The 15,866-nt window shown below is 36.8% G+C and overlaps 1 protein-coding gene across 6 annotated transcripts in view; it reads left to right on the plus strand.

Annotated features, from left to right (window-relative positions):
* Positions 1 to 3,132, plus strand: part of Rbbp8 (RB binding protein 8, endonuclease) — a 111,371-nt gene extending 108,239 nt beyond the window's left edge. For 5 of the 6 annotated variants that reach the window (XM_047526463.1, XM_047526467.1, XM_047526464.1 and 2 more), the window contains 2 exons: positions 400 to 541; positions 2,935 to 3,132. In XM_047526463.1, coding sequence (XP_047382419.1) covers positions 400 to 541; positions 2,935 to 3,032 — 240 coding nt within the window. In that variant the 3' untranslated portion in view covers positions 3,033 to 3,132. Of the gene's footprint in view, positions 1 to 386; positions 542 to 2,934 lie in introns of all 6 variants that reach the window. The other variant, XM_047526469.1, reaches the window with a different exon arrangement.
* Positions 3,133 to 15,866: the final 12,734 nt, after the last annotated feature.

The raw sequence follows: 15,866 nt of genomic DNA on the forward strand, positions 1-15,866 counted from the left end.
AACTGCAGACCTTATTTTCTATTGGTCTGGCAAAATGAAGAGTTTGTACACAAGTTATCATGATATTAAGCTCATGGTAAAGTTCAAGTGGCTTTTTTTTGTTTGTTTTTTATTGCAAGTCTTTACTGATGAAACAGGTAGCATATTAATTTACATTGTAATACAAGCCCCTTTTTTCCCTTGTGAAGCAAACATTTCACAGACCATTCACCAGCACTGATTGCTGTAAATAATTAATACTGTAAGTTTAATTACTGATATTCTTATCAGTGAGTATTAAGTTTCCTTAGACTGGTTAATATTTCAATAAGTGACTTGTTTGGCTTCTAGTTTATGATAAATAAGCATGACACTCTTTATTGTTCCCAAGTGAAAACATTTTCCAGTTTTTGTTATTAGTATTATGCAGATATGCCAGCAGAAGAAAGAGAAAAGAAGTTAGCTTCATGCTCAAGACACCGATTTCGCTACATTCCACCCAACACACCAGAGAATTTCTGGGAAGTTGGTTTTCCTTCCACACAGACTTGTATGGAAAGAGGTGAGAGTATAAATTGTAAAATTTTGGTGTTAGTTGTTTTAATATTGTATATGCCTAAGTCCAGACATTGACCTGTTTCTGCTGCAAATTGAGGGCTAGTTTTGAGACATAAAAATAAATTCCTAAAGAAAAGAGACTTGACTTCAACTCCTGTTAGTTTAATTCAGATCAGACATAATTTATAATCACTTGAATGAGATTATGTATGAATTATACTGGTTTGTCATTCAGATTTCAGAAAGCAATTTCTCTTTTATGCTGTCATCAAAATGACTTTAAAAGAATCTGCTGTGAGACTGATTTTGAAACCTCTTATCCAGAATGCTGGATGTTTGTAAACCATATCTGAGTAAAAAGAGGATGTTTGTTAGATTATTAACATGCTGCTGGCTCCTTCAGATATGGCACTTACATTTAATATAATTTAAGAATGTACACACCTTTAAAACTGACAATAAAAAGGTCATGAGTGATGATTTTTGTTCTTGCCATCTTATCAGCATTATCACTCACTGGAAGTGCAATGTTTAAAAAATTCATGCCTGAACTTTCTTGGTTTTATACTAATTTTCTCTCAAATTTAGGTATAGTGCTCTGAAGTCCTCCCATTTCTGTGCTCAGGGTAGGACTGTAGTGATGTTCCCATCTTAGTTTGTGTTCATACATTCTGTGGTGCCCACACGATGCAATTGTCTAATGAAGTATTTTTCAGGACATGCCCCCATCATTAAGCTGTGCATGACTGTATAATCACTCATAGTCATTCATAATCATCCATAGTCATTGTTCCATTTTGGAACTTCATTGTAACCATTGTTCCAAATAAAATGAAATGCTCTAGAGTCCTTAACTTTAAAAGAGCCATTCAGTTAAGCAGGATCCATTTCACAAACCCATTGTTGTGAAAATATTCTAGGGGAACTTATAAGAGCTTCTAATAGCTAGTTTTCATGACAGGACATCTTTAATTCAAGATTTTACTCTCTCTGTTACTCTATACTTAGGTCCCTTTTTAATCAGATACTCTTTTTAATAAAAGAATGCACTTTTATGCTTTATGAAAATTTTTAGTTCACAATCATTCTAAAACATATGGGATAAATATTCATGTTAAATTTGTGCAGTTTGCTATGTTCTAAGTACACCTTAATGAAGAAACTTAAGAAAAAAGCCATAAGGACAGAATATATTAGCTAAGCAGAGACTTATCTGAACTTTTGGTATATTTTGTTGTTTTCACTATGATCTGAAGACCTCCTGACTATAGGCTAAGTCTTGTGGTTTAAAATTCTGAGTTTTACAAAAAATGTAATGTGTTTTATGAGATATGACTGGAAAATATAATAATGTTCAGAGTATAGATAACTTGAATTTCAAATTTATGACACTTAGGAGCTGTCAGGTCTCAGGCCTATATTTATAAGATTTTTACCCACAGGAAGATAGAGCAGCATTGAATAAGTATTAGATGATAAGATTGTCACCTCGAATTTCAGTTCAACCTTGCCATCTTACACTGCTCTTAGTTAGGAGTTGTAGGTCTAGATGTATGACTAGCTAAAGGGGAGAAACTTCCTCACTTTTAGAAAAGTTTCAGATATTTAACTATGGAGATAGTTTTTACAAAAGATGCAAAATCTTGGGCAACTATTATCATAGTCAACTATTATCATACTTTCACTTACCTCATTAACAAATCAGGTTAAGTCTCCTTGACATATCTCTTTCTTCATGGTCATCACATAGAATCAGACAGTCTGGCTAGAACCTGTGTTTGTATTTCTAATAAGGTCCAGAAGTGTGGCAGACCACAGTCCTTCCCTGAAAATTACATGAGTGAAAACACCTTGGGAGAATCTTAATGGTCTGAAGAGTATAACAAGCATAAAGGCATGTCATACAATAAACAGCTACTGCAAAAAAAATCTTTTTAATAAGCACCTAGAATTTACCGTAAGAGTTCACGTTTTGTTCCCATTTGCAGCCTCTGGGAGGCAGAATAGAAACATACCTAAGAGCTTTGGTTCTGGAATTAGAGGTCGGGCAAGGTTCCAGCCCTTCCACTTCCTAGCTTTTGAACTTGACCAGGTTATTTAGCCTCCCTGGATCTCCATTACCTCATTAATAAAATAGGTATAGTGGAAGCTACTTCACAGGAGTGTGAGGATTATTTGAGTTAACATATCAAAGCTTTGATAAATGTTATCATTTATTGTTACTATAAAAGTGCAAACTAGTGCTAAGTAATGCAATCATTGCATTGCACAGCTAAAAAAAAATCAGAAGAACCATGCAAACTCAGAAGGCATTATATAAGATGAATACTTACTGGATGTATTCAAAAAGAAATGTATGTTGCAAATATAGTCATAATTTTATAATTTGTTTTTAAGGTTACATTAAGGAAGATCTTGATCTTTGTCCTCGACCAAAAAGACGGCAACCTTACAATGCAATGTTTTCTCCAAAAGGCAAGGAGCAGAAGACATAGATTTTGAAACGAAAACAGAAGGATAGAGGATGGTTTTTCCCCTTTTAGTTATTTATAGTTAAAGTTGGTATTAAACATTGATTTTTGGATCTTTTGTAAATTGATTTATAAATCATTTTTCTATTAAAAAATGTTTCTAAATGGCATTACCTTAACATACAACTGTTTAAAAGGTGAATGTGTTTATATTTCTTGATTCTGCACCTTTAAAACAATAAGGTGCATTTTGCCCTCTTAAGAGTTGTTATTTACCTTATTTGGTAATTATAGTTTTGAAAATATGATAGTGGTTGTCTGTGATTTGTTCCTCACAGATGTTTTCTTTTTACTCCATCTTCCCTTAAATTTATATTAAGCATGACTTCATGTTAATCATTGCAGATTTTCATTCCCAATCAGTTGCTCTTTTTTTCTGTTCACACCAGTGACATTTTTTTAAAAGGCTAAATTTTAGTAACCCACTTAATTCTTCAGCTTCTTACTTTTGAATAGAAATGACATATTATTACTCTGTAGTATATTCTTTTTAAGGTATTTCACAGATACCGTATACTATAAATTAACATCATCTTTGATCATAATATTCTAGCTCTTCACAAATTTTCTTTCATTATAGTTTTTTGGTTTTTTTTTTTTTTTAAGTCTGGTGCATTTTTCAAGCTGATTTTATTGATTTCTTCTCGGCCCCTGTGTTCAATTTCATTTATTTCTCTGATTTGACTAATGTTACAAACTTCCAATTTGGCTTCAGTAGACATCAATTTAGAAACTACCAGTGGTAGTGACTGAGTCATTAAGGTAACTGACCACACGTGTGTCACCTTTTCCTGGGATTTTGTTTAAACAATGTCTTTTCCCATGTTCCTTTAATCTGTACGTTGGCAGTATTATGTAAGCAGAAATAAGACACTGAATGGGATGCTTCTCTGAAGCCTAAATAACCTTATAAACAGTCTTTTCTTCTCAGAGTTTCTAAGATCTCAGTGACCAGAATTGTCACATGGATGCCTGTAATAGCTTGTAAAGTTAGAAGTAGATCCTTATTTCCTACTTCCAGAATCAGAACTCACATCCCCTATAGCATAGTGCCCATACCAGGAGTTGGAGAGATGCCTGGCTTTGAACAAAGGCACCACAGAATGTAGGTTCCCCCTGTATACCTCCAGGAGATTTTGCTTTTTAGAAGACAGCCTGAGCAGGAAGAAGAATAGATTGTCTACCTGATTGTAACTTGAAATATCTAACCCATTTGTAACTAGTATTTTTCATTTTATCTTTAGTCACCCTGTGAGTTTGGATGAACTGAATTCCCTCTTTTTATCTGCTATTGACCATTAAATGCAGTGATGAAATAGACTTTTTTTTTTTAATAGCATCAAACCCATGCTCTTACACGTTAGGCAAGCCCCATACCACCAAGCTCTACCCCCAGTTCAAAACAGACATTTTTTAAACTACTTGAGTTAGAAGGATACATTTAAATACAAATGGCAGTTAATGACATAGTGCACTCTCAAACATTTTAAAAATAGTGTATATAAAAAGACTTTGTACATTATAATGTATTTGTATACTATACATATTAGTATATTCAAATATATGTCATTTGCTGATTATACACAGTTATATATAGTTGCAGGTTGTAAGCTTTTTGATGTTGAAAAGCTCTGATTTAAACTTTGGAGATGTGCAAACCCTCTCTACCAGCACTTTAATACCTTTCTTGCCTTTGATAAACAGGTACTTAGATTAAAGCATTTGAAATCTAAGGTTGCCAAAGGCAGTAGATTGAAAGAGTTTATTGTGGGTATCCAAATGTATGTAGAAGACATGTTATCTTGAGAGAAAAGCCAAATGAAACACATATACCCTATAAATCTTTCATGCAGTGAAATATTTTCCCACAGTCCATCTGAAAAGTCTGTTGCTGCTAAGCCCAGTATATTAGCAATTCAAAGTAAACTGCTTCTGACACCTGTATTTTCAGATGCAGTCAGAGCATTCTTAGGTGCTCTAAAATAATAACTTTGAAAGACTACAGAAATTTCTCTGAAGATTGTCTTTAATTCACAATTCTGATCTAAAAAAATAGGAGTGTTACATTAAGTCAAATAGCACTAACCAACATTATCAAGCATTTTACCGGGCACAATGCTAAGTGCAGTGTCAGAATCAGGCAAAATTTGAAGCGTTTTCTCCCAAAGAGCAAACTTTTCAATGAAATGCCTAAGGATCTTACTCTATTGTCCCTGGCATATTAACATAACAAGCATGAATTTAATTTTGAAAAATTCCATTCAGAAATAAACATTTGAGGCTGGGGAGGTAGCTCAGTTGGTAGAGTGCTTGCCCTGTAAGCACAGGCCCTGGGTTCAATCCCCAGCAACCCTCCCAAAAAGAAAGAAAGAAACATTTGAATTGCATCTCATATTCTACCATTAAGTTGTCTATTTTCTGCATACCTAGCAGTTTCAGAAACATCTCAGAGCCTTTCTCTTGAACTCCATGATGTTAGAGTGGATCTTTAGTAAATTAAAGTATCCTTGCACTTCGATTCCCTAGCATGCAGTCAAGCAAAGAATTAATGACTCATTTGTCTGCTTTCACGCCAGCAGAGGCCAGAAGAGAGCTACTTTTGGAGAAATAATTGGTTGGAAACTAGAGGGTGAGCAATCATAAAAGAAAATTTATAGGGTAAATAAGGATATGAGTTGGGTATCTTTAGTACAATAAAGAAAGCTCATTTTGCTAAAAAGAGTTTTCAGCATAGCTGTCATTGGAATAAAGCAAATGGCAAAAGCAAGAGTTCATGATCTTGAGAGGAAAATAAAATTCAACAAACATTGTATATCCACCTTATGCTGGGCATTTAGAAATACAAAGACAGGTGAGATCCTATTACTCAGTGGGAGAGCAGATGTCACATATGAAGATGCCTAACGGTCAAAGAAGCTTAAGCTGAATGTCAAAGAAATCTTAAGGATGATTAGAACCCAAACAGCATTTGGATAAGTTAACTTAGAGAAACCTGGGGGTGGGGGGACATACAGATTATAGAGCACCTAGAACCTCAGTTAAGTATTATTTGTGCTTTTGTAAGTTATATAGAACTGCAAGTATTAGCAGAGAGGCAGGAAACTTGTGTCTTGAATGCAAGACTTAAGTTTAAGTTAGTCTTCTGGGTGGTATTTTTTTAACCATGAGTAGTTGAATCCTTTTATTCCAATTAAATCTTACCCAGAAATTCAGTAAACAATGATACTTTACTGTCTTTAATTTGTTTCAGTCATTCAGTCATTCAATTTTGTTAGCTTTACCTAAAAAGCTGTTTGGTAAGGGTAAATTACAAACTGTGGAATGAGTGATGGATGGCAGATCATATCTTACATCAGCTTTGTCATCCTTGATTTCTCAGTCAAATGCTTGCTGTACCCCAGACCAGTTAAATCAGAATATCTGAGGGTAAGGTCCAGGCATCAGTGATTTTATTTTTTTAATTCCTAGGTGATTCTAGCATGCAACCACTTTAAGAACACTGCCCTAAGTTGTCGTGATAGGCTAGTGCAGTGGTATTCAAACTTCAGCATGTGTCAGAATCACCTAGAAGGCTTATTCAACCACAGATTGCTGGTTCCCACCTGCAAGTTTCTGATTTAGCAGGCCTGGGTGAGACCCTAACTAACATTGACGTTTTTCACATGTTCCCAGATGATATCAGTTGTACTGGTACAAGGACCACAAGTAACTAATGGTAAAATTATGCAGATGCAGATAAGTAGAGATTTTCAGTCTCCTGTGGGAATTTTGATTCAGGTGTAATCTGGAGTTTTTGTATTTTTAACAAGTTCCCAAGTTGTTAGTGTGAAGCAAATTAAGAAATATTGCTGGGCTGGGGTTGTGGCTCAGTGGTAGAGAGCTTGCCTAGCATATGTGAGGCACTGGGTTCGATCCTCAGCACCTCATAAAATAAATATATTGCATCCATCTACAACTAAAAAAATATTTAAATAAAAATATTGCTGCAACAACAGGAAAAACTAGCAAAAAACATTTTAAAAGCTTCAAGCATCCCCTGACAAAGTATTTTAAGCTAGTAATAATGAAATAGTTTAGATGGAATCACCAGAGATATATATAAAATGTATTTGGCAGGTGGGTCAAGAAGAGAGTAGAGGTAGGTGGCAAGAGGAAATTAGTAATCTATTATATTCCAAGTACAGAAAGCACCAGGGCCAAGATGGTGGCAATGGAGTGGAAGAAAAGAAATGAAATTAGAACCAATGAATGAAACTACAGCCACTTAATGGTTTGTGTGTTTCATACCAGAACTGGCAACTGATAATACAAAGATGAATAGACATAATTTCTTAATGAGCCTACCAACCAACTCAGTGGTTACAAGATAAATTACAAAGTAGGAATCATTGGACTAATTGCAAAACTAAAAAAGAGGAATGAGTTCACTTATAACTCTAAAGTGAAGTTAAGGGGGAAAAAGCAAAAATGGTAAAGGATTTAGTAGCAATTACATAGTGAATATTTGCCCAACATGTTATTTCTTCATTCAAGTGTCCCTATTATCCACTTAAAGATTTGCTTTTTCTTAAACCTTTTTATCCTTCTAACCATTTATCACTCAGATGTCCATGCTTACTGCCTCTGGGCCTTTTCACCATTTGTCAGCATTTCCTCCAAAGGTTGACATGACAAATAAAAGATGAAACTTAAGCCATCAATGTATCTTGGTAAGATATTTGGGGAGGAAAAGTGGGAAGTGGACTTAGAACTTGAGGGAGATGTAGTTTGATCCAGGCAAGTGTTGTTACAACCTAAGTCAATAATTCTTGATAAAATAAAAGGTAGGCAAGCTGAGGAAATCCTCTGAGTTTAAGTCAGGATATTCAGGTGCCCCATAGGATAGATGGGTTGTTGCAAACCAATATTCCATCAAGAACAATAAAGAATACAGATGAGTTACAAAAATCATCTCTTTAAATGCACTGTAGAGCTGCCAAGCAACAATGGCTTGGGATACTAAGGCTAGAGAGAGAAGAAGCTTCTAAGAGGTGAGCCGAAGTTAGTCTTTCCCTTGGACTCGAGGCTGAGAACTGTAGCTTCACCTACTAGATGGTGGCCACTAGAACGGCAGAGGTGACAAAACTGGAGACCTGGGAAGCCTTATTCACAATTTTCCCCTCAAAATGTTTGTCAGATTTTGAAGTTATACAGGCAGTGAGGCTAAGAAGCCATTTACTCATTTTAAGAAATGAGTAAATGGGGGCTGGGGTTGTAGCTCAGGGGTAGAGCACCTGCCTAGCATTTGTGAGGTACTGGGTTTGATCCTTAGCACCACATAGAAATAAGTAAGATAAAGGTATTATGGGGGGGAAAAATGAGTAAATGTTATGTTTTATGTGTATTTTCATCACAAAGAAGAAAGTTCTATAAAAATGCTTTCACTGTGCTGAGAAGACCAATAATAAAGTTCTGGACCTACCACAGAGAGGTGTGCTGGGAAACAACAGCTGGTTGAAAGATATGGAGGGCTATGACTGAGCAACAGTGGCCGAACAGACCTCACCAACACTACTACCCCAGCCTCTGCCCGTAACTGGATTAAAATGATCAGCCCCCACCCTCTGCTTAGCAAGAGAAAATGAGTCCTCTCTGAAGGAATATAACCTTGTCTGCAAACCTCATGATGTCCTGCATTCAATAAAAAGTGTTAGACACGTGAGAAGATAAATTGGGGGGCAGGTGAGGTAGCAGTGTCAAGTGGTATAGATATGGGAGTTGTAGAGAAGGACTTTAAATAACTGATTAATGTGCTCAAGAAAATTATGAGAGTAAATTGTAAAATGACTTGCACTGGAGAATTGAAGTCTTTTTAAAATAAATTAAAAGGACAACATGTATCCCGTTTGTTTACAATAAAAAATAAATAAATAAATAATAAATAAATAAATAAAATTAAAAGGAAATGCTAGAAACGAAACAGAATCCAAACAGGTTCTCATTTGATAACTTTAACAGTTGATTAGATCCTGTAGAAAGTAAACTGGGATGCAGGTCAAAGAAAACATGCAAACTAAAGAGATTTAAAAAGAGCAAGATGAGCATAGGAGATACATGGGACACCGTGACAAGTTCTAATATGATTAATGGGAGGGAGCGAATGGGCAGCGGAAGCAATACTGGAAATGATGTGAGACTTTTGAAACACAAACAACATCAACCCACAAGATCAAGAACTTGTTCAAACCCCAAGCAGCAGAAATGCAAATAACCATTCCTAGACACATAATAGTAAGATGCTGAAAATCATAAAGAGAAAATCTTAGAAACATTCAGAAGAGGGGAAAAAATGCATTACCTTCAAATAATAACCAGATGGCCGATTTCTCAAACTGAAACCCAGGTGACAATGGGATGACATCTTTAAATTGCTGAAAGAAAATAACTGGCAACCTACAATTTTATTCTCAAGTATCCTTCAAACTTTAATAAAAATGTTCAAAGAAAAGCTAAGACAATTTATCACCAGCAGACTTACCTTAAAATACTATCCTAAATTCTTAGGATTAAAGGAAAAGGGTTCCAAACAGAAACATGGAATTTTAAGGAAAAAATGAAGGGCACTGGAAAGGTATCTAATATGTACTTATTACCAGATCTTTTACTTAATGACTTTCACAGGAAGTTAGCATTAAGCGCAAGAAAATCACAGATAACAAGCTTTACAAAATGTCATGCTGAGCATGCATTTGCTTGGCAGATTCATAGTATAATTCAAAATTTACCAGGTGCTATGGCACACATCTGTAATCCCAGCAGCTCAGGAGGCTAAGGCAGGAAGATTCAAGTCTTAGCCTCAGCAACTTAGCAAGGCTCTGAGCAACTTAGTGAGAACCTGTCTCAAAATAAATATAAAAAGAACTGGGGATGTGGCTCAATGGTTAAGCACTCCTCTTCAATCCCCAGTGATAACAACAACAACAACAAAAGATTCAAAATTTAATACTAGAAATAATCTAGTTTCTGTTTCCATTATTAAAATAAATTGAGGGTGGAGGTTTAGATAAACAGGTAAATTTGAAATTTGGAATTATATGAGAGCCACAGTGTATGCCAAGTTTAATAAAGGTTATTTCAGTATTCTGGTAATTCAACATCAGATTTAAGTTGAGTCACACAAGTAACTGTTGCTAGTGGGAAATGTTCTTAACATCTATCTTGCATCTTGCATAAGATAATCTATCAAACACTCCAGAGTCTTAAAGAGGAACATGCTGAGTCATTTGCAAGTCTGACATCATGTAAGCAGACAAATTTCAACAAACTATGCAGTCATATTCACTGAATTACACTGAAGGTAGCAAATGCAATTGAGCTTTGCTTTGTTTCAGGATATAGTATACTGTTACATAGTGTATCAGTTGCACCATATTCTATGATAAACTATACCAAATATTTTAAAATACTTGTTCAGAAGCACAACCTTTCTGATTCCACATTATATGAAATTCTAATATATAAACAGAAATAATCAGGAATACTTTAATCTGAGTTGCTATGAAATGACTTAATCTGGCATAAGTTAACTCCCTGCTACTCTGTTTGCCAAAATTGTGTGTGTGTGTGGTGTGTATTCGCATGATGTGCTTTTATCTTACAAAAGGAATTACACCCAAAGAAGGTATAGCAAACCCAACAAAGTGCCTTAAAATAATGAATGAGTCAGAACCAGGAAAACTGGTACTTGTCTAAGCTCTGCCAACACTTCATTTCACCATGTTACTCAGGTCAGTGTTTTGCCTGTGGGGGCTTTAGGTTCTCCTCTGTAAAATGAGAGATGGGATGATATGACCTTGAGGTCCCATCTGGCTTCATCAGCTTCCTACTCTTAGATAATTAGCACCCTTCACGAGGGCAGACTTGAAAGCAGTTAGCAGCCTGTTCTTTAGAGCCAGACAAAACAGGCTAGACTTCAGTTCTGTCACTTAAGAGTATGATATGAGTAGTGCACTCAAATTCTCTGAGCTTTTCATACCTACAAGTGACAAGATTATTATGAGATTAAATGAGATGATATAGGACGCTATTACAGTGTGTGGTACATAGTGACTGTTCAGCAATTAATAGTCCACATCCTCATTGTCAGTATTGCAGAAATGATGATGATGAATTAGAAAGACGCCTCTTAGAAAACAGAATCACAGTTGGGCCTTGACAAAGCAGTAAGATTTAGGGAGTCTAGGGTAGCAAGGCAGGAGAGGGTGATTTCAGACAGGAAAGAGTCACATGACCAAATGTCCAGAGGCAGAAGAACAAGAGGGATATTGCAGATTGTGGGGGACAGTAAGATAATTGGCCTGGGCAGGAGAGTCTAGTGGACAGACAAGTCCCATTAGGGCCCAAATACATGGGTGAGTCAGGATCTCTAAAGTTGCACCACGTGAACTCCATCATCTAAGCCCCTGGCTCCTCCCTGCTTTCTAAAAGTTAAACCCTGAGGAGGGATATGGAACACAGTCACCCCGTGACCAGTCATTTAAAATGCTGCATTTTTGAAGAGTGAATTTTATTTCATAAATATTAATTGGCCATTCTTAGTGCTCAAAATGAAGTCAGCAAGGACTAGAGGTAGATGTTGAAAAGTCTTCCTGGGACCAGATGAAAAGTGAAAGAACAAGTTAGTACTTTTAGAAAAATACTAAGGGATTTTCCAAACGTGCGCGACACTGTTTCATAATTCAGGGCTTGAAAGAAAAGCCAGTCTGACCTACAGATGCAGCGCCCAGAGCACTGATACCTCTACAGGTAGGTAGGTGTGCATTTCAGGTACAAGGTGTCCACTGGCAGTGGTTAACAGAGCTGCGGAATTAAATATCCAGGGATGTTCCCTGTTGCACCTGCTTCCTCTGCATCAAAAGCAGGGGAAAGTCTCCTTAATCAGGAAGGCAGGAAAATGGGGCGGGCATTTGCACCCCAAATATTAAAAACATGACCTACTTAAGTAATGCCCAAGGGGGAACAGCAGAAATATGATCATCCACGAAATCATGTGTGAACTGAGACATGCTGTGCTTCTGTTTGTCCCTGGACAATGTAAAATTTGTGTATTTTGCAGTTTCTTCCCCTGGAGATAGCCTGCATGCTCCCTTGAATGTCTGTCCCTTGCTTTTCCCCAAAGCCATCTGTCTTGAGAGTGCCTCCATTCTCCCTTGAATATGTATCTACTTTTCCAAACAAACCTCTGTTCTATGCCTTTGAAAAAACATTGTATATTTTTCATTCATTAGAAAACTACAGCCTTCTTCTCAAGAGGACATAAACCACTTGAACGTGTTTTCTCTGCCTCCTCCAATCATTTAATTAGTTAATTCCTCTGACTTCCCAGGCCAAGAAGGCCCTTGATGTAATTTCAGGGACTCCAGAATCACCTTTATTTGCCTCTGACCTTGTCGAAGTGCTTCTTGGTACAGAATTATTTCTTTGTGTTAAGGTATTCTACCTCAAGAGGTCTCCTGTTTGAAGCATGAACACTCCCATCTAACTTGCTGAACATTTTAATAGTTATCCTTATGTTGCAGTGATTGATTTCCCAGATAATCTGTGTTGAAAAAGGAGAACAAGGTCTTAGGGTTTTCTGGAGAGTGAAATATTGCAGAAAAGACAGAAGTATTTGAGCACAAATCACTCCTGTGGAACAGAGACCAGGCATTGCCTCAGACAGGCACTGAGAGCACTTAGAGAGTACACCAGTTTGTTCTCTGGTTCCTGTAGTTGTACCTGTGAGTGATCACAGCCGTATGGTGACAGGCTAGCTCTTCTGAGTTTTGTGAGGCTGTTAAGTACAACAGAGGACCCTCTCGTGTGGTCTTGTCATCTTGAAGTCCTGGCCAGGCATGCTGATAAGAAGGCACTGAAGAGAAGGTCCTGGGAAGGTGCCATGCTCTTCCTGTCAGCTCCTAGTTTGGTTATTCCATTGAATGAAAACTACTCATCTATGGGGAACTTTGAATAAAGGTACTCAGATTCTAGTGTGACCGCACCAAGCCAAGCAGCTTTGATGCTGAGAAGCAAAATCTAAGTAGCTCTACCTCACAAAGAGTTGGTATGATATACTCCAAGCTCCATGTGTGTTCCTGAGCTCGTTCTGAAGTCCCTGAGGTCATTTCATGCTAACACATTATTACTTTTTCCATTGTGCTGATATTTTCACTGATAGTACGAAAGCAATGGTGGGTAAATTGTGTATCTTAAAAAAGATAGTACTCATTGTATTCTTCATTACCTTGTGTTGGTAAGGGGGTAAAGCCATTTTTACTAAAAAACATCCTTGCTAAAATTGTCATGGATTAAAGGATGCTAAGGAGATATAGCAATTACATGCAACATGGGATCCTGGATGGAGCCCAGATTAGGAAAAAGACATAGAAAGTTGGTGAGAATTTACTATCTGTAGTTTTGCTAATAGTGCCGTGCAATGCTAAGATCTTGTTTTGCTAAAAGTCCTACAGTGTGTAAGATCTTAACATTAGCAGAAGGTAGGTGCCAGACATATGAGGATTCTTTGTATTATATCCATAACTTTTCTATAAAATAAAATAATAATTTTTTTTAAAAAAGTCTTTGCTGAACCAGGAAAAATTATTGAACTTTCGGCATCTTTTTTTTGCGGTGCTGTGGATTGAACCCAGGGCCTTGTGCTTGGGAGGCAAACACTCTACCAACTGAGCTATATCCTCAGCCCTCTTTGGCATCTTTTTAGCAGATTTTTTAAGGATGGTTGTCTTGAGGAAAAGCCCTTTTACAACTGAGTTGCAAGCTAAACTGGCCACGCTGCATGGAATGCTATTTGAAAGAACTTACGTATTATTGCATCTACCTGATTATTCAGCATACGTTTTTCTCAAAAATGAATGAAATAAATCTGTCACTTGAAAAAACTTACAATATTGATTGCCAGTGATAAAATTCAGCTTTAAAGTAAAAATTGGAACTTTCAAAACCTTGTATCTGATACTATGAACTTAAAAGCTTCCCAATACTTTAAGACTTTCTGATGAGATTAGTGATAGTTTTAATGGAGGTAATTTTTAATTATATAATAAAATATGTCAAAAGCCAAGAGATCTGAATACCTCAGTGAACCAGTATTTTTCAGATGACCAATACAAGATGTCAAATACTCATGAATAGGTAAAAGATTCGAATTGCAAGAGAGATCTAAGATTTTTAATAAAATGAGGTACCAAAAATGAATAAAATGAGGTACCAACATCATTGCTATGGTTTCAGATTCCACATTTTAACCAACCTTTAAAACTTTCCTCCTCTTTGAGTCTTGGTTTATATTTAAGTGGAAATCCATTCATTTTTTCCAATAGGAAGTTCATCTGTATTCTAGCAAATTTTATTTTAAATGGAAGTCAGCTTTTATCCCACAGAAATTTCAGAGGTACTAAGGGTTGTTTATAGACAGCACTGATGAGTGCTGGTTTTTAAAACAGGGTCAGAAAAAAATAAAAGTAATACAGCAAGTTAATTCCATAAATCCTTAGAATTTCCCCCTGTGATCTTGTGATATTAGAAGGTATATCTTCATCTTCAGTTCCTGACACAGGGCTCTTAAAATCCTGGGTGTTAGGAGAAAAAGAAGCTTTTTCTGGTCATAATATCTGCCCTTAGTCTTCAGTTCCTGACACTAGAGCTTCTAAGACCATGGGATTTCCAGAGTGATAATATTTTTGTGTGCTAATGAGATAGCTGGTGTTTGGGGACCCTAGATAGTTTCAGGATAGAGGGCTGGTAGCCAGAAAGACCAAGGCATAATTGGAAGTTGAATCATTAGCAGAAGAATCATTCCCTACCCCAACCCCAATTCTGGGGAGAGAAGCTAAAGATTGAATTGCTAGTGATTTAATCAATCATGCTTACCTATTGGCACCTCCATAAAAACCCTGAAACCAGGGTTAAGAGAGCTCTGGAGTTGGTGAACATACCCAGACACCCCAGCTCCACAGAGATAGGAGCTCCTGTGCTCAGTACCTTCTGGAGCTCGCTCTTTGTATCACTTCATATGCTGTTCACGTGAATCCTTTATGATATTCTTTATAATAAACGGGTAAATTGTTTCTGAGTTCTACAAACCATTAGAGAAAATTTTCAAACCCAAGGAGGGGTTTTATAACCAAGTCAGACATTGGTGTAGATGTCCTGGGCACCCAATACTTACAAATGGCCTCAAGTGGAGAGCAATATTGGAAGCTCCCAACCTGTGGAATCTTTTCTACTCTGGTATTTAACATCAGCTTTGGATTCAATTGTAGGATACTCATTTGGCGTCTGCAGAGAACTGGAGAATTGCTTGGTATGGAAAACTGACTTATTTGGTATAGAAAGTGTTATAAGTAGGGAAACAGTTTGCCTTACTCCTTCTGGGGTCCTAATGATTCTCACCCATTTCATTGAGTAAGGATGTCAACTGTGGTAGAAGCTACTTCAGGTGACAACATTGACTGAAGCCACTAATTTCAGTCCGGAGCACCGATCCCTGTTCCACAGTGATGGGCTTGGGAATCACCTGGGCACAACAGAGAGCAGCTCTGGGATTTTTACTGACTTACTCTTTAGTAACTGTGACCAGAACATAACCAGATTTAGGATATTTCCGACAAGTCCAATAACCAGAAGTTATGGGCAAGGGTTAAGGAGCAGAATTGCAAATGCCTCTAAATGGAGGTCTTGGTAGGTGGGAACTCAGAGGGCAGAGGATGTGGAGTTGGCTGCTGCATAAGTATTCGACCTTAGTCAGCAATCCCAACACTT

Source organism: Sciurus carolinensis, chromosome 15 (assembly GCF_902686445.1).
Source record: "Sciurus carolinensis chromosome 15, mSciCar1.2, whole genome shotgun sequence".
Classification (NCBI taxonomy): domain Eukaryota; kingdom Metazoa; phylum Chordata; class Mammalia; order Rodentia; family Sciuridae; genus Sciurus; species Sciurus carolinensis.